Source organism: Phalangium opilio, unplaced genomic scaffold (genome assembly GCF_054372755.1).
Source record: "Phalangium opilio isolate 3A_F unplaced genomic scaffold, DU_Popi_V2 ptg000663l_1, whole genome shotgun sequence".
Classification (NCBI taxonomy): domain Eukaryota; kingdom Metazoa; phylum Arthropoda; class Arachnida; order Opiliones; family Phalangiidae; genus Phalangium; species Phalangium opilio.
Window position 1 is genome coordinate 157,305 of NW_028324247.1, and position 24,484 is coordinate 181,788.

Here is a 24,484-nt window from a genome sequence, read left to right on the forward strand (position 1 = left end):
AACCTAACCTAACCTAACCTAACCTAACCTAACCTAACCTAACCTAACCTAACCTAACCTAACCTAACCTAACCTAACCTAACCTAACCTAACCTAACCTTTACCATTCCGAGTGACGATGACGTCATGGAGAGGTATTACACTGGGCGTGTCTGTGTGTATATTTGTGTATGTATGTCGATTTCGAGAATGATGATTTCTTCGAATGACCGACCCTTCGTGCTATGCTCAATCCCTTGGGTTATAGTCAATTAACTAACACATTTTGTTAGGTCTCAATACTAGTTTTATTTTATCAGCGATCATCGATTTTCAGTATATTTAATTCTCCTTATACAGCCGAATACTCAAACCTAACTGTATATTTTTAATAGAAAGTAAAATGCATCCTATGAAAAACATTAACATGTACAAAAATGGGCCAAGCCTCGCCTCGTGCCCTTTCCGCTGTAAAACGTTCTGAGATCCCATGTAGAGCCAAGTCTGCCTTTTGATCTCATTCAATCGCCAATTGAACAATTATGTTATAAATAAAGTCCTTTTCCTAGTTAATAACCAATATTCTTTGACTCTATCATTATTATAAATCTATTTCAGCTCTAATATATATCAGTATCAATTAGTTTTTAATAAAATTTTCATTCGATAAACAATGTCAAATTTTATGTGGGGAAATATCCAGTTTGGTAAGGAAAATATTTTCACCATATATGTGTACGAGATGGCGCTTATATTACCGTTGTGACAGGGGTCTTCCTTAAATTATCGTTGATATTTTAGGGGCAGTCATAAAATTTTTATGATTGAGTAAAGTTTCATCCTAAAATTAACGTGAATTTTTTGGGGCTATTCACTTTTTATTGAATCTTTCGGTTAGATTGTATTGATGACAACAAAATATATTATTTCAATTAAAATAATTCAGTAAGAGTAATAAAAACGTATACTTACAATCCACGACCTTGGCCCAAATAATTAAGCAGTCGACAGGGTCACGGGGTTGAACTTTGTTTATTTTACGGTAATATAAGCGCCCTCAAGCGTAAAACCACGGCGAACTAAATTGGTTAAAAAAATATTCTCGCATCGCGACACGCATGGGCCTAGTTTATTTCGGAGGCTCCGATCCAATATATGTATGTACAGAGAATGTCGGCGGTTCTAATTTCGGCCTGGCCTGGTCTCTGTAACTTTGATTGCGGCGACTTTATGGGGGTTGGCTGTTTATTACGTCGTGTACTTCTGTTTCTTCCCCTCAACCCCCCCCCCAGCCGGGTCCTTGAAGCGCGAACCGACGTAGCTCTCCGTATACCGAACTAATCTATGCTAGGTGAAGGGGGGTGTGTATGAATTTATCGGATATCTATATTTCATCGTTAACCATATAACATACCAGTAGAATATCTTAGAAGTGCCCGGTCCGATACCAAAAGGGGAAGGATATTGGCCTAATTTCGTTTCCATTGGGTCTACCTTTGTGGAATCTTATTTATAATAAAGGCCTTTTCAGACGACACAACTTTGACTCAATGGGATGTCATAAACCTTAGGAACAGATATGGCACCCTAACATCGTGGTTGTTGTAACATTTATCCCAGGTATACCATTTCTTCTACCCCCTCCCTTCTTCTTCTTTTTCTTCTTCTCTCCCAGCGAATGATTAAATTCTCTTCAATAATGGGCAAATCGAGTAGAAACTTCCCGGCCGGGCTCCGCTCCCTGCAAACTTCCTTCTCCTTCCCATCTTCATCCAGCTCTTGGCTTCACTCCGTCCGTCCGTCTCTGACAGTTTAATTCTCGCGAACCCCCCAAGAACCCCCGGCCCCACTCTCTTTCCTGGCCCAGAAAAATTTCCTTATAAACAACTTCATTAGCAATTCCCCCTCGTTACTTCCTCCTTTACTTCCTCTCCCCCCTCGGGGTAAGGGAGCGACCCCTCTCACGTGTTTTTATACAAACCCATCTCCCTTCCTACCCCCGTTTCATCTTCCTTGAAGGAGAAAAACCCAAGACTAAGAGATGAGGAAGAGAAAGGATAATTGTGGAAGTAAAAAATAAAAGAACTGGAGCGGAAGTTGGTCCCAGTTCCGATCTGCAGTTCTTCAATGTGTTACGCCAGATAGACAGGGTGCGTTTCAACCCCTGACTATAGCCAACGTTGCAACTTAAGTTAACGAAATTTAGTAAAGCAAACGTTTGTGCCAGCGCCTGCTGCAAGGGGAACCCGGGTTCGATCCCGGACTGCAAGTTCCCTCCCTAATTGTTTAAGTGGTTATACTCCGCTGTCTTACCCTGTTTCTCTATTCTTTCAATACTTGCTGAGGTTAACGGTAATAGTTAGTGTAGGGCGCTGTCGGTTAGCTGTGGGGCAGACGGGGCTAGCCCCCTGCACCACTCTATGCATTGTAAAGAAATTCGCCCATCTTTTTAATTTTGGATTTGAGAGAACCTAAAATTTCTACAGTTTATTTGGCTATGTTTCGTAATTAGACCATTTTAAATGCGAAGGTGGTGATATTGTAAGTTCATGAGATATGTTGGCCATAAGTTTGTCACTGGTTACTTCAATTTGAAGTAGGTCATAGATTCGAGGGGGTAAAGCGAGGGAGGCCTGGTGAGTAATGCGGACTAAATAGGAAAACTCTCTTTGCGTGGGAAAACTCTCTTTGCCTGGGTAAACTCTCTTTGCCTGGGTAAACTCTCTTTGCGTGGGTAAACTCTCTTTGCGTGGGTAAACTCTCTTTGCCTGGATAAACTCTCTTTGCCTGGGTAAACTCTCTTTGCCTGGGTAAACTCTCTTTGCGTGGAAAAACTCTCTTTACGTGGAAAACGGTCTTTGCGTTGGGAAACTCTTTGCGACTGAGTTTAATGGTTAACCAGCGACCCCTGGTTTTACCTCCAGTAAACACGGCACAGAGTCAAATAGTCAATGTCCACGGAATGAACTTCCGGTTCTCGAATCATGTACGCTGTGAATTAAACCCCATAGGCACTAGGCAACGATTAAACCCGTTTTTAGGGCCTCCTCTTGCTCTGTCGCTTAAGTATAAAAAATTAACGGTAACCGAAAAGTAAACTCTTAATTTGATTAGTACAATCATAGTAAGTATAAAAGATGAAGTACGTTGAAAACGTTTTATTACAAGGTATAAATATATTCTAACGAACCTGTGAACGAATTTTACTTGATGTGTAGAAAACTTAAATATAAAATCATGGATTAATTAACTTATATTGTCGCCCTAAAATTCTGTCTGAACCGCGAAATTTAAAACTTTTTGAAGCTGTAAGGGTTGTTTCAGCGCTAGGCATGGGCCTAGCATGTCAATTGCATGGAACAAAAAAAATCCAAGATAAAACCTATGTTTAGTCAAGGTTTAGTTTAATTTGATTACTACAATCATTGCGAGTATAAAAGATGAATTACATTGAAGAATTTACTTTTTTATTACACTACGCATACGGAGTAAATATATATACGAATCAGTCGGCTCTAAAAGTTAGATTAACGCATGTAGATTTACATAGGGATATTGATATATCATAAGTTACGTTCCATATCAAGCATACACCCATGATATTTATTAAATTTTCTTACCTACCTTTTTCTCCATAGAGTTCCAGTCTCTAGATGGAATTATTCTATGAACTTTTAACGTGATTAATGAAGTAAAATATTTTAGAAATTATACTATTTAGAAGATGAAGTTTTTAAATTATTTCTAATCATATTTGGGAATAGGCTTGCCGGCAGGCCTGTGCGAGTACTCGATCAAAGGCGAGTACTTGATCGAGTCTCGAGTCGAGTACTCGACTCGAGACTTGAAAATCAAAATTTTAGGACTTGAGAATAATTTCGAGTCCTCAAAAAGCCTCACTACTGGACTCGAGGAGGACTCGAACTGAGGCTTAACACCATATCAAGTCCAGAAATATTTACTATGGATAAAAAATTTATTCTTTTTTCGTCTCTTGTCAGCACGCACAAATCTACATTACATAGAAGCCTAGCTTTCCCGTGCTGAGAACCGAAGCTGCAACAAAGTATATATCGAATAAGCTGCCTTCGGAGATAGGGAGTTGCCTATCCTCTAGCGTGAAAACAATTTTACTCACGCTCATCCTTTATCCATGTATTTCGCCTGAACTCGGTGACTCGGAATTTCAAGCATCGGAATTTCGGTATCTAGTGGGGTTTACCGTTTTACCGATTTAGATTTTAGAGAAGACAGATGATTGGACAAAAATTTGACGTCAGCTAGAACATGTTTATTGACGTTTGTATACTTTTTATATCCAAGCTGTGATATTTGAACAAATGAAGAGTAAAAAATAAAAGATATGAAAATATTAAGCCTTGATTTTGACATGAAATAATTTACTAGGACTCGACTGGGACTTGATATAATTTATCGGGACTCGATACTGGACTTGAGACGTAGTTTTGAAGCTGAATTTAGGACTCGAAGACTCGATACCAGTTAAAGGACTCGACTCGCGATTCTATAAGACCTTTTTTTAGGACTCGAGACTCGACTCGAAGCCCAAAAAACTGGACTCGCACAGGCCTACTTGCCGGTGTGGCTAAGGCTCGATACGGCAAATTTTGGGGATTCAAGTCTCGAGTAATAGCCATTAGTTTTAAGATAAAAGTGCATCTTAAGAACTAGGCCATACCTTCATTTATTATTTAGGAGAAAGGTGAATACCATAAGTGTATATCACCACATTATAACATACTTTCTTTACAACATCAAATCTAGGTTAGCATTTTCACCCATAGATGGTTGAAATGTTTCTAATAAATCTAAAGTTGAATTATTGAACTGTAACGAATTTTTTAATATGGGCAGATAACTATCACATGGGTGAATTGTATGTAATTTAGAAAACTTAGGTTTGACTCATTATAACCTTTTGCCTTCTTTGTAGCTTTTAGTTTGAGAGAAAATATACACAGGCTTTTATTTAACAATTCATAAACAATGAACCATCCATTGATTATATAGCGTCCAGTCATTGCATAAAATTTGAAACCTATCATATATTGAAGCCATGAAGGGCTCTACTGGCACTGTAGATTTGGTAGAGGTAAAAAGTGGTCTGCCATTTGCACGTGTAAGCATAGAGACTCCGGTAGAGACCTTAATTAACCATCTTGTACGGTCTCCTCAATCATGGAAGATCTTAATTTTTATCTCCACATGCACAGTATCTCTAGGATCTTAATTAGAAATTAAGGCCCGCCTTTATGAATCATTAATGGTCGAAACGTCCATAGGAGATTTTCAACCTATTCTAGGATGATTATTAGAAATTATACCTGACTTAAGGCCAAGGAGTAATCAACCATTTTATATGGTCTCAATGGCTGTTGAAGATTTGAATTTAACCTGAAAGTATGGACTTATCTCTAGGAAAGTAATTATGATTAATTAACCTAGCTTTGCAAGGTCCATTGAAGGTTTGAATTTAACCCGAAAGTATAGACTAACCCAAGTATAGCTAGTGTCATACTTATGGAACTTATCTTATAAACTTATGCAGCATACCATATAACAAGAGCGTATCCTGCGCAAAATAAAAAGGCAGCGTATTTTTAAAGCCCTGATGGTCAGAGAGGAGCCCTAGCTGCTTTTGATATTAATGTGCAGGGGCTATCTCTTGGTCAGTAATATTGAAGCAATAATACGAAAGCTACGCCAAATAAATACGCACTACCTGAGAAACGCCTTTGCAATTATACTTCCAATTCGGTAATCAAAAATACTTTGACATACTATTTCCGACAGGGACGCGCTTCTTCCGTTATTTAATGATGAAATGACACTGGAATCAAAGGCAGGGAATGTTATAATTCAAAGGGAGCTCAATTTTAATCCATAGTGAAATTTCACTAGAAGGAAGCCATGGTGAGTCAACATTAACTCGTAAGGGCGAATAGGTTTAGTTCTACTGTAGATTCATGTTGAAATGGATGTGGAATATATATGGAAGGGCGGGGGGTTGTTTAGAAATATAGGTATTACCTTATGGTTTAAGGCAGCAGTCTCTTCGGGGGCGTGGGTTGAAATCCCGCCTCTATCAGCCTATTTTGTTTTCTAGGATTAATAATATGAAGCTTTTGCTTAAAAGACTGAGTTTCCTTTCGCTTTCAGGTAGAGTGGCCGAGTGGTTTAAGGAGCTGGTTTATGGCAGCAGTCTCTTCGGGGGCGTGGTTTCGAATCCATCCTCTATCAGCCTATTTTGTTTTCTAGGATTAATAATATGAAGCTTTTGCTTAATAGACTGAGCTTCCTCTTGCTTCGTCGGTTCGCGCTTCAAGGACCCGGCTGGGGGGGGGGGGGTTGAGGGGAAGAAACAGAAGTACACGACGTAATTAACAGCCAACCCCCATAAAGTCGCCGCAATCAAAGTTACAGAGACCAGGCCAGGCCGAAATTAGAACCGCCGACATTCTCTGTACATACATATATTGGATCGGAGCCTCCGAAATAAACTAGGCCCATGCGTGTCGCGAAGCGAGAATATTTTTTTAACCAATTTAGTTCGCCGTGGTTTTACGCTTGGGGGCGCTTATATTACCGTAAAATAAACAAAGTTCAACCCCGTGACCCTGTCGACTGCTTAATTATTTGGGCCAAGGTCGCGGATTGTAAGTATACGTTTTTATTACTCTTACTGAATTATTTTAATTGAAATAATATATTTTGTTGTCATCAATACAATCTAACCGAAAGATTCAATAAAAAGTGAATAGCCCCAAAAAATTCACGTTAATTTTAGGATGAAACTTTACTCAATCATAAAAATTTTATGACTGCCCCTAAAATATCAACGATAATTTAAGGAAGACCCCTGTCACAACGGTAATATAAGCGCCATCTCGTACACATAGCCAAATAAACTGTAGAAATTTTAGGTTCTCTCAAATCCAAAATTAAAAAGATCGGCGAATTTCTTTACAATGCATAGAGTGGTGCAGGGGGCTAGCCCCGTCTGCCCCACAGCTAACCGACAGCGCCCTACACTAACTATTACCGTTAACCTCAGCAAGTATTGAAAGAATAGAGAAACAGGGTAAGACAGCGGAGTATAACCACTTAAACAATTAGGGAGGGAACTTGCAGTCCGGGATCGAACCCGGGTTCCTCTTGCAGCAGGCGCTGGCACAAACGTTTGCTTTACTAAATTTCGTTAACTTAAGTTGCAACGTTGGCTATAGTCAGGGGTTGAAACGCACCCTGTCTATCTGGCGTAACACATTGAAGAACTGCAGATCGGAACTGGGACCAACTTCCGCTCCAGTTCTTTTATTTTTTACTTCCACAATTATCCTTTCTCTTCCTCATCTCTTAGTCTTGGGTTTTTCTCCTTCAAGGAAGATGAAACGGGGGTAGGAAGGGAGAGGGGTTTGTATAAAAACACGTGAGAGGGGTCGCTCCCTTACCCCGAGGGGGGAGAGGAAGTAAAGGAGGAAGTAACGAGGGGGAATTGCTAATGAAGTTGTTTATAAGGAAATTTTTCTGGGCCAGGAAAGAGAGTGGGGCCGGGGGTTCTTGGGGGGTTCGCGAGAATTAAACTGTCAGAGACGGACGGACGGAGTGAAGCCAAGAGCTGGATGAAGATGGGAAGGAGAAGGAAGTTTGCAGGGAGCGGAGCCCGGCCGGGAAGTTTCTACTCGATTTGTCCATTATTGAAGAGAATTTAATCATTCGCTGGGAGAGAAGAAGAAAAAGAAGAAGAAGGGAGGGGGTAGAAGAAATGGTATACCTGGGATAAATGTTACAACAACCACGATGTTAGGGTGCCATATCTGTTCCTAAGGTTTATGACATCCCATTGAGTCAAAGTTGTATCGTCTGAAAAGGCCTTTATTATAAATAAGATTCCACAAAGGTAGACCCAATGGAAACGAAATTAGGCCAATATCCTTCCCCTTTTGGTATCGGGCCGGGCACTTCTAAGATATTCTACTGGTATGTTATATGGTTAACGATGAAATATAGATATCCGATAAATTCATACACACCCCCCTTCACCTAGCATAGATTAGTTCGGTATACGGAGAGCTACGTCGGTTCGCGCTTCAAGGACCCGGCTGGGGGGGGTTGAGGGGAAGAAACAGAAGTACACGACGTAATAAACAGCCAACCCCCATAAAGTCGCCGCAATCAAAGTTACAGAGACCAGGCCAGGCCGAAATTAGAACCGCCGACATTCTCTGTACATACATATATTGGATCGGAGCCTCCGAAATAAACTAGGCCCATGCGTGTCGCGATGCGAGAATATTTTTTTAACCAATTTAGTTCGCCGTGGTTTTACGCTTGAGGGCGCTTATATTACCGTAAAATAAACAAAGTTCAACCCCGTGACCCTGTCGACTGCTTAATTATTTGGGCCAAGGTCGCGGATTGTAAGTATACGTTTTTATTACTCTTACTGAATTATTTTAATTGAAATAATATATTTTGTTGTCATCAATACAATCTAACCGAAAGATTCAATAAAAAGTGAATAGCCCCAAAAAGTTCACGTTAATTTTAGGATGAAACTTTACTCAATCATAAAAATTTTATGACTGCCCCTAAAATATCAACGATAATTTAAGGAAGACCCCTGTCACAACGGTAATATAAGCGCCATCTCGTACACATATATGGTGAAAATATTTTCCTTACCAAACTGGATATTTCCCCACATAAAATTTGACATTGTTTATCGAATGAAAATTTTATTAAAAACTAATTGATACTGATATATATTAGAGCTGAAATAGATTTATAATAATGATAGAGTCAAAGAATATTGGTTATTAACTAGGAAAAGGACTTAATTTATAACATAATTGTTCAATTGGCGATTGAATGAGATCAAAAGGCAGACTTGGCTCTACATGGGATCTCAGAACGTTTTACAGCGGAAAGGGCACGAGGCAAGCCTTCCTACTGATCGCAAAGTAAACTTCAAACCTGTGCCGTCTTAAGGCATGGGCTATATGGGCTATAGCCCAGGGCCCCGCGTGAATTAAGGGCCCCAGATTTCTTGTTCAAGAGGTTGGCAATACGTAAATATGACCGTCACGCTTCGAGGGAATATTAAGTTGTGAACAATTTTTCTAACCAAAATCTCTGTGGACCCCCTTTTTAAAGAGGTTCATGGCCTACACTAGGTTCCATGGCTACAACCACCCTTCTCATTGAAAGAAAAAGTCACCTTTGAAAAATAAAAGAAATAAAATTGGACTCTTGAAAAAGGGAGATAGCCTAGCCTGATTCCTGATACGGTTCAAAGAGTGAAAACGTGGATGTTGCATTTACAGGGGATACACCTTAATTTAGTAGGGAGAGGTAAGGAATGGATCCTTAAAAATACCCTCAAAATGGCGGAGAATATTACACCACCGAGTGGCTATATGGGCCCGGGGAATTTAGAAAGCCCTTTTTACCAACAAATTCTATAAATTAGAACACGAAATCATACGGCATACCCTCAAAATGGCGGAATTTAAATTAAAACAGGAAATCATACAGCATACCCTCAAAATGGCGGAATTTAAATTAAAACAGGAAATCATACAGCATACCCTCAAAATGGCGGAATTTAAATTAAAACAGGAAATCATACAGCATACCCTCAAAATGGCGGAATTTAAATTAAAACAGGAAATCATACAGCATACCCTCAAAATGACGGAATTTAAAATAAAACAGGAATGCATACAGCATACCCTTAAAATGGCGGAATTTAAATTAAAACAGGAATGCATACAGCCATAAGTTCATAAGATATGTTCCATAAGTTTATCACTGGCTACAAACTGGAGCTTGTCATGAAGTGACAACGTAGGTCGTAGATTCTCGAAAAGCGACGGCTGATAGTGCTGTCAAAGGACTAAATCTTTGTTTTTTACCAACTGCAACTGGTATTATAATACTTTTCCCCAACCTTTTTCAGTTTCTTAATCATGATTTTTCTATGCTTAATTCTTTGTTTTAGTAAAATATGTGATACTTTTAATAAAAACAGTTTTGAACTAAAATAGTGTTTATATAAAAAATGCTTCTGGTAGAAACACAAGGGTTCTTCTGAACTTCCCCAAAATAGGTGTGTTCTAGGCTTTAGGGCCTATAATTTTGTTTAAATATAAGATTTTAGCGTAATGTATAAGCAATACGTTTAATCTTGGAAAGAGAGTGAAAGTACTAAAATTATTTTTTTGTAAAGCTAATTATGAAATTTTTTAACCATTATGTAATCGATTGTAACACCCCTCTAATTTAATTTTCACGACATTTGGGCCATTAAATCCAAAGATATTGTGCATTAACAAACCTTTGCAAATTAATTTTTATTAAAATAATTATCAACTCTAAAAGCTTCAATCCTTTTTAATATATATTATAATACATTGTAAAACACCTCTCATTAAAATTTCAGGGCATTTGGAGCTGTAGATCCGAAGATATATTCAGTCTTGGCACTGAACCCATCATTTTGATTTTGAAAATATTTTTTTAAAAACAACTATCCACTCTAGAAGCTTGAATCTTTTTTAGAATAATAAAACTCGTTAAACCACACGTCTCATAAAAATTTCAGGTCATTTCGATCAATAGAAGAGAGGATATGGCCAAAAAACTGACCTCCTCCCATAGAACTTAATGTTAATTTTTCGGCGAGTTCGAATTTCCCGCCAAGAATCTTGAAGTTGCACTTTTTGGCCTTTTGAACGGGCTTCTATAGCGCGAGCAGCTTGCGTCGCGACGCGCGTGATCGAGTGGGCTATGCCCTGACTGAATCCCTTGCTGAATCGGCAAAGGGCTTCAGCCCGTGACAAGAATAAGTGGGAAGTTTCGCTTGGGTAATTTAAAATTTTCTTGGCAAAGTACGTTTTTCTGATTATGAAAAATATAATTTAGTCGACAGGAATGTTTTGATTCGCCAAGGATTAAAAAAATTTAATGAAAACGTTTCCCACAAAAGGAGAATTTGTTTCGCGAAGCTAACGTCACCGTCGAGAGAGTGAGAGACAACAATAAAGTAGGTTAAGCCTTTGCACGCATTGTTTTGAAATCGAAATGTTATCGCTTATTTTGACATTTTCACGTGTTATGTTTAATAATAATTTAGTTCTTTTCTAAGTTATAAGTTAGCGATAGATTTTAGTTGTAGAATTGTTAAATTAACTTTTATTTTTGGTTGGAATGGTTTACATATGGATGGTTGGTTAATTAAGTAAGGTTAGCTTCTACAGTAGCCATGACTCCATGTAGGCCTATTACTTTGTACATGGTTAGGACCGTTTAACAGACTGTGGACTTGGTCACGTCATATCAGGTTTATATTTAGATGCTTAAATGTTACTATGATATTCACTAGTTGAAGGAATTGGGGCAAAATATGAAGAATACCACCTGCTCTTCCAAACTTAATAAATCATATACCAAATGAAAGGTCACGCCTTCCTCTATTCATTGCACACCATTATAGTGAGCGCAAACAATAATTAACATTAAAAAACTAATTATATATATAGCAGTGTCAAAGGCTTTGCCGGGACTCGCTGTGATGATACACGCACGTCCGTTACAAAAAAATTAATATAAATATAGCTTCAAACATTCGAAGTTTCAGTGATCAAAGAATCGCATTTTTAAAAATTCAAAACGCACCTAACCAAACCAAACCAAACCAAACCAAACCAAACCTAACCTAACCTAACCTAACCTAACCTAAAATTTATGATTTAAGGTAATGGAAAAGGTGGCAATAAAAAAGGTAATTAGCCATAATTTGGAAAGGTACCAATAATTAGGAGTAAAAACATATTCTATTTAGTAAAATTTTGGAAAAGGGAAAGCTCTAAAGGCTAGCGCACACCTAACGTCATCGGACGGACCGCACGGATCGCACGCATCGGATAATTTTCTTCAACTGCGCACACTGAATTCGGAGCATTCGGATTTCCGAAATTCCGAACGCGCGTATGAGCAATTGAGGATGCGCGACGGAATACTCGGGAAATTTCAAACTAGGCTTAACATAGTGGCTAGTTGTGCGTGTTTTTTTTTCTAGTAAAATCAGCATTTTTTCTGATTTTTCCCGTATTAAATTACTTACCGGAAACACCTTTCAACTTGGAATAATGTGGTAAACCTAGCAAATTTTCCTAATCTTAAAAGAGCGCCATTTTATGTTTCATCAACACATAATCTGAGCATTCGTTGAGCGATTTTTGTCTTAGCTCCGTACGGACCATACGGATTGTATGCCCCTATCGGGAATCCTCGTCGGCATTGCCGACCTCCGATACGTACGATGCGGACAGATGAGCGCGTTCTCATTTGAAACAATGGTAATAATAATAAAATCCGATGCGTGCGATACGTGCGGTCCGTCCGATGACGGTAGGTGTGCGCTTGCCTTAAGCTTCCGGTGTGCGTGCGCTTCTTTCTCTGCTCTCTTATAGTCTTATTGGTTTAAATACGGTGAACCGGATATTAGGAGAGAAATATAACAAATAAATAAAAAAGAAAAGCGAGAACATCCAAAATGCCTTGCCAAAGCCGCTAGCTTCAACTCCCCCTCTTTCTACCCTCTTTGCTGTTACTAAATAAAGTATTATTATTAGTTTGTACTTTGTTGTAGCCCAAAGACTTGAAAATGTCTTAACCCTTGTGTGTGATTGATAATTTTAAGGAGTTTATAGAAAAACCAGCTATTACAAATTTTGCTTGAAATCTAGATTGAGGGTAATGCATTTAAATTAAATTAGGTGCCTCTATCTCTAATATTTTTAACCCTGTACAATGGGCCCATCATTGCCAAAAGCCCTCCTTTTTCTGCATTTTACCTTTATTTGACTTAGGGGGCTGAAAGACTGAAATCTCGGTACGCCCTTTATGTGTGGCTATAAATTGGCAACATTTAAGGTTAATCTGTTTATAAAGAAGGCGAGTCATGTTCTGGTCTTACCCCAATAGGGGTAAGACCAGAAGACATCTTCCGAAGCTTTTAGTCTCCCTGCAATTCATTCAAAATCTAAATGTGTCCATTTATAATCTCTCTCTCTCTGAACAGTTTTGAAAGATTTAGGCATTTTTTAATATTTCAAATATGAATAGCTCTGCTATAAAACATTCCACTAGGTTATTTGCCTCGTGCCAAGAAGCACCACTAGAGGCAGTGAAAGCTGGCTAGCCTCCTTCCTGTAGTGAACTCTGACCTCGTTTAGAGTTGCCTGTTGGCGTGAGGGAAATAAACTAAGATGGTGTCCTCCCCTGTGTACTACTTTCTCTGGATGTAAATAATGGAATAGCCTATAGTTATAATGGTGGAAAATACTTCAAACTTGCAGTGTTGTCTTAGCTGACATTTTAAAACAGAGTTTAAGGCACGGAGTATTAAGACAATGATTTTGTTTGTATTGTATTTGCTTCATCTGTTTCCTGTCTTACAGTGACACTTTTTATGTTGTGTAAATTTAAAACTAATCCATAGGCTTAGAAATTTGTTTAAACATCTAATCAAATTATTATTTAAGTTCTAAAGTGAACTATTTGAAATGATACACTAGAGATACACATCCTTTTTTTGGGTGGGAGGAGAAATTTAAGCGCATCATGTTTCCGTTTATTGGCGATAGGTGGCGCTGTTTGAAACGCTTTATGGACGTAAAGCGTTGACTGATTTTGTTCATAGAACCAGTTTCAGAACTGAGTTGGAGATGCTAATATCGCCACCTATCGCCCATAAGCGGAAACATGATGCCGTCCACATTTACTTCCCCATATAATTAGACTCTGACGTCATTTGTAGCATATTAACGCTACTATGTCACTAGCGATCCTCTTTCCCTTTATATTTCAATCAATCGGTGGGGTGAATTTGAAATAAAAGTTTATTTTTCGGCCTCACTTATTAGTTAATTGTTTCAATGAATGGGGCATAGGCCTGGTATAATTTTTCGTTTTCAATTATGAACAGAATATAAAATAGTGAACGTTTCAAAGAAACCATAAATTAAGTCAACTTGTAGGAGCCTATGCTTTAGGCCACACGGTGGTACAGATGACGTTGGTTGTAAAACATTTTATTGGGTAATTAGTACCATCTGACGGATTTTTTTCGAGGGGTCTGACGTTTGTCAAAATCCCGTACAGTTCGTTTGAAATCTATTAAAATCTCCCTCGAAAATCTCGAAATCTTGAAATCTTACCCTTAAAATCTCAAAATCCCGAAATCTCACGTCAAAATCTAAAAATCCCAAAATCCCTACCTTAAAATCTGAAAATCCCAAAATCCCTACCTTAAAATCTGAAAATCCCAAAATCCCTACCTTAAAATCTGAAAATCCCTAAATCCCTACCTTAAAATCTGAAAATCCCTAAATCCCTACCTTAAAATCTGAAAATCCCTAAATCCCTACCTTAAAATCTGAAAATCCCTAAATCCCTACCTTAAAATCTGAAAATCCCTAAATCCCTACCTTAAAATCTGAAAATCCCTAAATCCCTACCTTAAAATCTGAAAATCCCGAAATCTCACTTTAAAATCTAGAAATTCCAAAATCTTAACGTAAAATCCCGAAATCTCACCCTAAAATATCAAAATCTAAAAATCCCCAAGCTTACAATACACGTTTTGGATCTATTTAAGAGGGGAAGACACGGGGGTAAAACTCTGCCTTCCATCTCGCTGTTTGGCGCCTGCGCTATATAAGAGTACTGTATTACAAATTAGACTATTTTTGTCGATTTTTCTCCGGTATTCATTACAGTAAATTAAAACAAATAGTCTATATTTCAAAATTTCGAAATATCCTTTGAACACCGGAAGTTAATAGTAAATCTTGATATCCCCTGCAAATACCCAAAATTTCATCAAAAATCCGAAAATCTCCTCGAAATCTGAAAATCGGTAACACAATCCCGAAATCTCCTTCGAAATCTGGAAATCGCTTTCAAAATCTGAAAATCTCATTGAAAATCCAGAAATCTTAAAATCTTGGATTAGATTTCAAGATTTTTAAAATCTCAGTCATTATCTCAAAATCTCAAAATCTTGGTCAAAATCTTGAAATCTCAAAATCCCGTACACTAAAATGCCGAACGTCCGACCCCTCGGAGTTTTTCCATATCATCCAAAGGTTTATTTTTTCACAACGTTATTTGCTTTATAGTGTGGCTTAACGCTTAGACGACATAAAGCCAGTCTCTGCTGTGGTTTAGTTTTTAAAAATGCCACTAGATGCTGATGCTCCCATAGTCGAGGGGTGGAGTTAACTGACAGCCCAGACTTACTATTAAATAAAAGAAAGTTGGAAATTTCTTTTAAAGCAAATGTCGGATCTTGTGGCGCCCCTAACATGCTGGCTAATCTTCTATACACAAATTTTACCTTGCCAAAGGCATGAGGGCGGAGTTAAAACTAGCCTGAGCTAAGCTTCGTGGGCTAGTCAACTCCACCCCTCGATTATGGGAGCATCTAGTGGTATTTGTTTAAACTAAACCACTGACAAGACTTGCTTTAAAGAAATTTAGCTTAAAATCCGCATCATCTAACAAAAATCTTGTATAAGCAACACCTAAAATAAAGTACAGAAGTCATTTGTAAATACTTCATTCGTTTTAAAACAGGGTGTGCGCCAGGTGTTGGATCGTACGACCCTAAACTAGATCCCAAAGTTCCAAGCGCTGTTTTTGAGAAAAGTGAACGGTTTAAAAGCGTACCAAATGGTAGTGAACTTAAATTATTTGCAATATGGAATTAAGCCTTTTTTTCAATGTAATGTAATATAATATTAATTTCTGAAGAACCTGCAGAATTTACAAGTACAACTCTTTCGCGATCTTCCCAACGAAGTCGCAGCTCAAATACGTCTTCCGTGTCCTCAATTTCCAAATCAGCCAGGAAAAAAATCAAGGTTTGTTGCGTCAGAGACAAATTTCTTTGATGATAATAAAGTTGCTGTAATTTGCTAGTGGTGATAGGTTAATTTTTGGCAGTGACTTCTAAAGGAGAGATATTTTATGTTGAACGCGTTCTAGCAAAATTTCCAAAAAAAGTTTTCAATTTGCCATTTACGATGACAGCTTATATCCCTAATATCTTGTTCTTTCGTACAAATAGGAACGATTGCCTTCGCACTATGAAAATGTACCCGTTTTTGATGAACCATCCAATGAATTGTTAGAGTAATTACATTTTTACTCGAAAGAATGTATTGTGTTGAACATTTCAGTTACTTACTCTAGCTTCAATGATAAATTTCATGTAATGATTGAATCATTTGGATTTTCCCAAATAGGAAACCTAAGAAGGAAAGTGCCGTTTGGCGTGAAAGAGTGAGAAATTTGCAGTCATCTTTATACGCAATGCAAAAGTAAGAAAATATGCAGGGTGGTTAAATATTCTGCATTTTAAAGTACGGTTTAGGGTAAAGGTTGTTATCATTTGAAGTGGAGGGTTTGAATTTTAAAGTTCCAATTGACTTTTTAACTTTCTTGGACCGAAACATTTTTATTCCATTGTAAAATGAGAAAGTTTTAGATATATGCGTGTCCTTTGTTAAAAGAAATAATTTATGGGCACAAACCTAAATGATATTGGTATCTGTGACTGATATACCACCTTAACAGCTATATTAGTTTGAGGTACATAATTTCGGTTCCAGTAAAACTTCAATATCGGCATTGGTATTGACATATCATTTAAGTAACGATATCGGCCATAACTAAGAAATATCTATTGTGGTTTAAATTATATCTGGCGACATCTTGAAGAGAAGCATATACTACAGTTAAAACCTCCATGATTTTTCTTTGGAAAAACTAGCGAAAAACTGTGATATTTTTTTTTAACATTACGGGGAGTTTGTGGGTTTTTATTTAGAGGGGGCCTAGCACCCTGTAACTGCTGTTTCAGTTGAGCAAACGCCTTTTGCGAGTCGCTGATACTTTCAAACAGAATTCAACCCCAGTAGACAATTTGCCTATTTTACTTTCATTTTGCAAGATATTTTCGATTTGAACTTATTAGGCTGAATTTTACCATATTTTGAAGTATTTAAAACTAATTTATTAGGCTTGTTTTATCATAATTTTTAAGTATTTCAAACGTTTCGAAATCTTATATTAGTCCGAACTAAACACTGCACTGTGTTGAATTTCCAAATGATTGCTAAGATTTTAAAATGATTCCTATGATTAGTAGTTTAATTGATTTTGCTATAACATTTTGTAAGCCATAGTTCGGGTCTTGCATACTGCTTAGTAAAACCCTAATTATATCTTCTTTACTGTGACCTTTGGGTCAAAATGTCATAGTACATTTTTGGTACCAAAATCTCCCATACAACTATTCCACCATTTTTGGAAATACACTGTATAATAATAAAGAGTAAAACCATTTTACATATTAGTTACTAACTCCCAATATAATTTTTTTGTAGGCGCCAGTCTTTTTCATCTTCCGCAAATTGTTGCTCATCAACCTTGCTCAGATTCTTTAGTCCATCTCCATCAAAGGTGAAGCGTATCAATAGTAGGTCAGGCACAGCCATTGCTGGTATTGCCAATAATGCTCAGTCCATAGCTATTCAACCAGCAGAAAAACATGTAAATATTTTAAAGGAAAAGTTATTAGTCTTATCAGTAGCTGTTGCATGGATTTCTAAGTACCGATTTATTTAAGGTGTCCATTACAATTGATAAAAGTCCCGTTACAAAAGATCAAGTGTGTTCGACAACGCAACAGTTAACTCCTGAAAATCGCGATCAAAAAGCCGATGACGAAATTTATAGGCTTATGGAACAACTTAAAAATTACGAAGAAAAATTCGTGGTTTACGAAAAAGAAATGTTTGAAAAGGAACAAAAAAACCAGGAGTTAAGAACTAAACTCCAGGAAAATCAGGCGTTTTTCAGTACGCTGAAAGAAAATTTCCAGGATCAAAAATATATCTCGGAGATTGAAGTTTCCAAGTTGGATACAATTGTTGCTGAGCTAAGTGAAGAAATATGTACTCTGAACAAAATAAATATCGTTAAAGATGAAAAGATTGAACAGTACAAAATGCAATTCGAACAGGAAGTTCAAGAAAAAACGTCTTGGTTCAATGCTTATCATTCGTTGAAAAAAACTTCAGATTGCCTTACTGAAAGCGTTCATAATGAAGAAGCCAAATTTAGGGACGAAATTCATTCTTTAAGACCAATTGTTGCCGAAAATGTTGAAAATATTTCGCAGTTAAAAGCGCAAGCCATCGAGACTGAGGTGCAGCTTCGAACAAAGCAGTCTTCGCTTCGTGACTTCGATCGGCAAACTACCTCGCTCAAGGAACAAATTGTCAAACTGTATGAAGAAAATCATTCATTAAAAGAGGAACTTGATCTCGATAATGAAAAAATTGAACAGTTGAAAACTAAGGTCGTCAAACATGAAATAGAACTTCGCGAAAAGCAGTCGTCATTCGACGCGTTGAAAGAATCCTCGGAATGCCAAATTTCTAAACTCCAGGAAGAAGTTTGCCAAATTATCGATGAAAGACATTTACTAAAACAATCCGTTGAGTTCAAGGACAAAGAAATTGAGCAATTGAAAAGTCGTGTCATCAATAATGAGATTGAACTTCGAGAAAAGCTGTCTTCCTTCGATACGTTGAAACAATCTTTGGAATGCCAAATTTTAACGCTCGAGAACGAAGGTTCCCAAATCAATGATGAAAGACATTTACTAGAACAAACCGTTGAGCTCAAGGACAAAGAAATTGAGCAATTGAAAACTCGTGTCATCAACACTGAAATTGAACTTCGAGAAAAGCAGTCGTCTTTCGATGTGTTGAAAGAATCGATTAAAGAACAAATCGTCAAACACAATGACACTGCATCTAGCCTGCATAACGAAATTCTTACTTTAAAGAGTAATCTGTCGCAAAAGAATGAAAGTGAAGAACAATTGATGATAATAACAATTTGGGTCAATAGCTGGTGATTATTTGTCACTTATGTCGGGTGGCTTTTGGGTCAATAGCTGGTGATTATTTGTCACTCATGTCGGGTGGCTTTTGGGTCCATAACGAATGATTATTTGTCACTCATGTCGGGTGTCTTTTGGGCCAATAGCGGGTGATTATTCGTCACTAATGTCGCGTGGCTTTTGGGTCGAAAACGGGTGATTATTTGTCATCTTGGGTGGCTTTTGGGTCGATAACAAGTGTTTCTTTGTCATCTCGGGTCAATAACGGATGATAATGTGTCACGTACGTCGGGTGTCTTTTGGGTCAATAGCGGGTGATTATTTGTCACTCATGTCGGCTGTCTCTCGGGTCAATAATGGGTGATAATGTATCACGTATGTCTAGTGAATAATGAGTGATCAGGTGTCACACAGGTTTATAACGAGTGATAATATGACTCTTATCACAAATGATAATCACGTAATTTTTACGTAAACGTTCAACGTGAATTATAAATAAAAAGCTGGTCTATATTGGACTAATTTTAGGCAATAATTGGAGGCCCATTTTTGGGTAAGGGCTCGATTAGTAAATCTAGTTCAATCAATTATAGTACTCGTATTGATACTCGATGATACCCATGGTATTAAAAAAAATAATTGTCTTAAGGTTTCAAATATCTGCCATTTGTTCTCATGCACCCTAATGCAACTAGATGGCTCTGATAGTCGAGGGGAGGAAATGACTGGCATGCCAAGCTTAGCAATGGCTAGTTTTAGCTCCGCCCTCGTTGACGAGTTCTGATTGCTCCCTGCCTTTCCCAAAATTGGTGCATGGAGCAGCATTACCCAGTATTTTAGAAGCGCCAGGCAAATAAACACATGTGGACTGGAATGGAGATATGGCGCGTGGTTCTTTAAGGTTAGAGTCTCCAGCGCCACCCCGCGACCAATGATGGCAACTTTTTCGACTCAACCATAGCCATAATATAAGGCTTATGAGTCGAATTAAGTTTCGGAACTCTCCCGCTAGGGGCGCTGCCGACAGGCGATGCCATTAGAAGAACGGGTTTTTAAGCTTATCATTTTTGCTGTCCAACTGTGTTTAATGGTCTTTGGTGGAGCAGAAATTTGCTCATACTGAACAGTGCTAGCCTTTCTTTCTATAATATAACCTGCAACAATGGGGGAAATGAAAAAGAAACCTTATTGAAAGCTGTGTACTAATGAACTCGATATGATATTGGGAGATATTAATTTTCGTAATACAAAAAGTAATAATTAGTAAAATTGCATTCTTTATTTTGCCACTTAAAGAATAGCGCGGGTCACGTGGTTCCCCTACAAGTTAAATTTCAGTACGAACTCAAGTTTTGCCTTGGCGAAGGCATTTGAGGGCGGGATTTATAAATTTACTTTTAAATCCCGCCCACTAGCCTTCACCAAGGCAAAAGTAGAGTTTGTAAGGAAATCTATCTATCGAAAATTACATGAAATTGTTAATAATTTGATAATATTCTGACAATAGGAACGCCGGATGTCAAAATTTGATCGAACTCGTACCGAAATTGTAAGGCTCGTTGAAGACTTGGAGCTTACTCCCGAAACTCGCTTTCATAAAGCCATCATCTCGCTCGATGACAATATACCGAATATATTGTCAGAAAAGTACATGACTGATGCAAAAAATTGGTTGCTTGAAGTAAGATATCCTATATTTTGAACCTGTCCTATATTATCCTATATTTTTGACTTCGTCGAAGTTTTCGTGTAGTTAAGCATCAATTTTTTTCTAAATTTTGCTTTTTCTATTGAGATCACTTTAGACTAGACACTGAGATTGTGAAGCTCAGGATTTTCATGTATTATATTTTAATTAAGTTCCTCTGAATTTAAGTAAAATGCAATTTGTTTTTTTTTAGATTTATCTACATAATTTAAACCAAATATTATAATACATGATTATTTTTCTTCCTATATTTTCATATAAAAACATTTTCTCCTATAAAATCCTATAATTACGGGAAAAAATTCCTTTGCAGTCCATATAGTTCCTATTTAGTCTCTACTTAGCCTTTGACAGCGCCTCACCAGGCGTCGCTTTACCTCGGATCTATGACCTACCTCACTCACTTCATGACAGGCTCCAGTTTGTAAACAGTGACAAACTTACGGAACCAATCTTATTCTTATAGACTTACAATATTATTTACTCTTAGTTGCTAACCCTTTGCTTAAAAATACTTCTTAATTTATTCATAACTTAAGTAACTTTGATTTCTGCAAATTTTAGCTTCAAAAACTTAAAAGCGCCAATGATGCCGTCTTAAAAGCCTTGCACAGACAACTGGGCCAGTTATGGGATGGCCTAGAAATCAGCGTGTTGGACCGGGAGGAGTTTTGGTCTACTTGTCTTCATCACGGCCAACCCACGATTGAAATGGTTCAACGAGAAATCGTTAAATACCAAGGAATTAGAAAACAAAATGTGGCGAAATTCATTGAACGTTTAAGAGTCGAACTCGTTGCATTATGGGATAAATGTTTTATCGGCACTGAAGAAAGGGAAAATTTTGTTTCCTTCAAAGATGGTAAAAACTGACAAATAATTTGCTTTTGACAAATACTAGGGCATAGAGGTGTGCGAATACCACTTTTTGGGTATCAGACCAGTTTCCAAATAGTGGCAAATACCAAAAAAATTTCCTTATCAAATACCCAATCGAATAGTTAGGCCTTGGAAAATTTTTACTAATCGGTGAATCGCGAATATTTAAGCCTAGTATTCGCGTATACTATTCTCGAATACCGAATTGAATACCAAAAATTTAACTTATCAAATACAGAATTTAATAGTTTTTTTCCAAATCGAATACCGAATAGTTAGGCCTTAGTAAGTTTTTACTACCCGATTAATTGCGTATAGTTAAGCCTATTCACGAATAGTTAATACTAGGTGACCAATTAGGAGTCATTTAAAATACGTCTCTTCATTGGTCGCCGAGTATTTCTTAAAATTTTCCTAGGCACTTGCTGGTAGTTTTTGATGGGAGATATATAAAATTGGGACGATATCTTTTGATATAAGGTGGGTCTATGTAGCGAGAGTTGCAGTGTCAGGGCGGCAAGGCTAAATATTTATCGTAGTCAAACTTTAATCGAAGTTAGTTCGATATTCGTATTAAACAGTGGAAACGAGCTTATCAAACACCAGATTGAATTTCTCTATTGAAACAGTTAACCGCACGCCTCTATTTTAAAGGGATTCTTCTTCAAATTTTAAGACCAATTTTTGTAATGAAAAATTAAGACAATATCTCTGAATGATTAAGAAATCTGTGCTTATTATGATTTTAATTTCATTTGGAGATATTCTCCTAAATTATGGAAATTGATCTTATAGTATAGTTTCAAACCTAAGACCATTAAACACAGATGGAATGGAGATAAGGGGGCGTTGTTCTTTTAGGGCTGCGGCTCTCTAGCGCCACACCGCGACCAATATTGAAACTTTTTCGACTCGAAGCATAGCAAAGGCTTATGAGTCGAATTAAGTTTCGGGCCTCTCCCGCTAGGGGTGCTGCCAACAGGCGATGCCATTAGGAGAACGGGGGTTTTAGCTTATAATTGTTCCAGTCCATCTATGTTTAATGGTCTTGGATCAAACTAAGTACGATGGAATATACTTAAAACAATTTCTTTTATTTTCAGAAACTTTTACCGAAGATCTGTTAGAGCTCCATGAACGCGAAGTTTCGAAATGGACTCAAATGTATGAAGATAATTAAGCAATTTATGAAAAGATTGTTGAAAGAAATTCAATGTGGGAGCAAAAGAAAACCTACGAGGTAATATCCATTTTATAATTTCACTTTTGTTGGCGGCTATTGCAATTTTAATTTCCATAACTATATCATTATAGATTAAGGGAACTGATCCAAGCCGTTTTCAAAACCGTGGCGGAAATCTATTGCAGGAAGAGAAAGCTCGAAAGCGTCTGGAGCATGAAATTCCAAAGGTTGATTTATACCTTATTAAGTGTCCTTTCAGTTTGTCTAACACTTTAAAGGAAAGCGCGGCTCCATGATCACCCCTAGCATTCTGGCTAATCTTCTGGACACGAATTTTACTTTGCCAAAGGCAGGAACCAATCAGACCTAATGCACTAGTTCCCATTGGTTCCTGCCTTTGACTTTACTAGCCTTTAGCAATCTTAGCCACTGCGTAGTAGAAAGACAATCTTTTAGGGGCACCAACAGAGCCGCGCTTTCCTTCAAAGGAAAATTTCAGGTAACGGTACATTATACTTTAAAAGAACGTCATTTAAAAAAAATGTTAAAAACAAAATAAGCCATCTCTTATTACAATATGATAACTAGCATTTAATTAGTCTTAAAAGTTATCAAGGTCTACTGCGCCATCCGCCATTGTTTTAGTAGCGTCTGGTAAATCGAACCACTCGCCCCTAGGGCATTGGTAGAATTCTCACAGGCTGAGAGAGATAAGGGGTAAAAGGTTCGATTTAGCAGACGCCACTAAACCAAAGGCAGATGGCGCAGTAGTCCTTGATTATTTTTAAGACTAATTTAATACAAATTACTTTGCAATAAGAGATCATTTATTCATTTTTTTAATATTTCATTCCTTTCATATTTATAAAAATGCCATTCTTTTAAGGTATAAAGTAACGTTACCTGAACTTTTCCTTTTAAGGCTTTATTTATTTCCACTCTACACTTAGCCCTAATTACTGTTAATTGTTCCAAAAATTCGTAACTATGTTAAATACTAGTCACTCGCAATCAATCTAATGTGAAATATGTTTCTAGTTGGATTTAGAAATCGAACGCATGATTGCCCAAAGGGAAAAAAATCAAGATGAGGAAACCCTCCTGATCAAGGGCAAAACATATCAAGATTACTTAGACGCTGAACGTCAAAATTTGCAAAACGAATTGGACCACATCAAAAGAATGCGGGTAAATAGAAGCCGTAATCCAACCGCTCAAAAAGAAATTAAAAAACCCCAAATATTACACTAAAAGCCTTAAATAAGTATTTTTTACTAAATAGTAAATAACTTTAATAATTAAAAATTACTTATTGGGGCTTTTAAGTGTAATTTAATTATATTTTTATTTATTTATTTATTCGTTTTATTTTTAAATTATTTTAATAGTTAATAAATAATTATTTAACAAGTGATATTTTTAGTTTAAAGATACTTTTATTTCTGGCAATGTTAGTAGTAGGGACTATACAGATATGCAGACATCCAAGATGGCCGCCACCCCAAGATGGCCGCCCTCTCCTCATCCACCAAACTCAAACCAAAACTTTTCAGACAAGTCTGGACTAGCCCGAGCTGTTAGTTTCAACCCCCATGACATCATCTTCTTAACTTAAACCAAAACTAAACCTATAGTCAACCTTGACGTCATTCCCTGGCTTGCTAACATTGGGTGTTGCCCTTTAACCACTCCAGCTTTCTGTAAGCCTAAAGTTAATAAAAACACAGAT

The 24,484-nt window shown here is 37.3% G+C and overlaps 2 protein-coding genes across 10 annotated transcripts in view; both read left to right on the forward strand.

Annotated features, from left to right (window-relative positions):
- Positions 1–10,926: 10,926 nt before the first annotated feature.
- The window catches only part of LOC149588130 (protein regulator of cytokinesis 1-like), a 44,087-nt gene continuing 30,529 nt past the window's right edge, over positions 10,927–24,484 (forward strand). For 6 of the 9 annotated variants that reach the window (XR_016380067.1, XR_016380065.1, XR_016380066.1 and 3 more), the window contains exons 1-4: positions 21,415–21,555; positions 22,676–22,812; positions 22,887–22,982; positions 23,794–23,943. Coding sequence is in view for 3 of the 9 variants with exons in the window: in XM_089863169.1 (XP_089719295.1) it covers positions 22,786–22,812; positions 22,887–22,982; positions 23,794–23,943 (273 nt within the window). In the remaining 6 variants the exon portion in view is untranslated. Of the gene's footprint in view, positions 11,048–18,854; positions 19,043–20,492; positions 20,667–21,257; positions 21,556–22,675; positions 22,813–22,886; positions 22,983–23,793; positions 23,944–24,484 lie in introns of those variants that run through there. The other 3 variants (XR_016380062.1, XR_016380063.1, XR_016380064.1) reach the window with 3 other exon arrangements.
- LOC149588131 (uncharacterized) lies at positions 11,045–19,520 on the forward strand. Its single transcript, XM_089863161.1, has 7 exons — positions 11,045–11,785; positions 15,646–15,744; positions 15,823–15,932; positions 16,139–16,229; positions 16,317–16,391; positions 17,460–17,625; positions 17,702–19,520. Coding segments are annotated over exons 4-7 (1,542 nt in total). The 5' UTR covers positions 11,045–11,785; positions 15,646–15,744; positions 15,823–15,932; positions 16,139–16,227; the 3' UTR covers positions 19,001–19,520.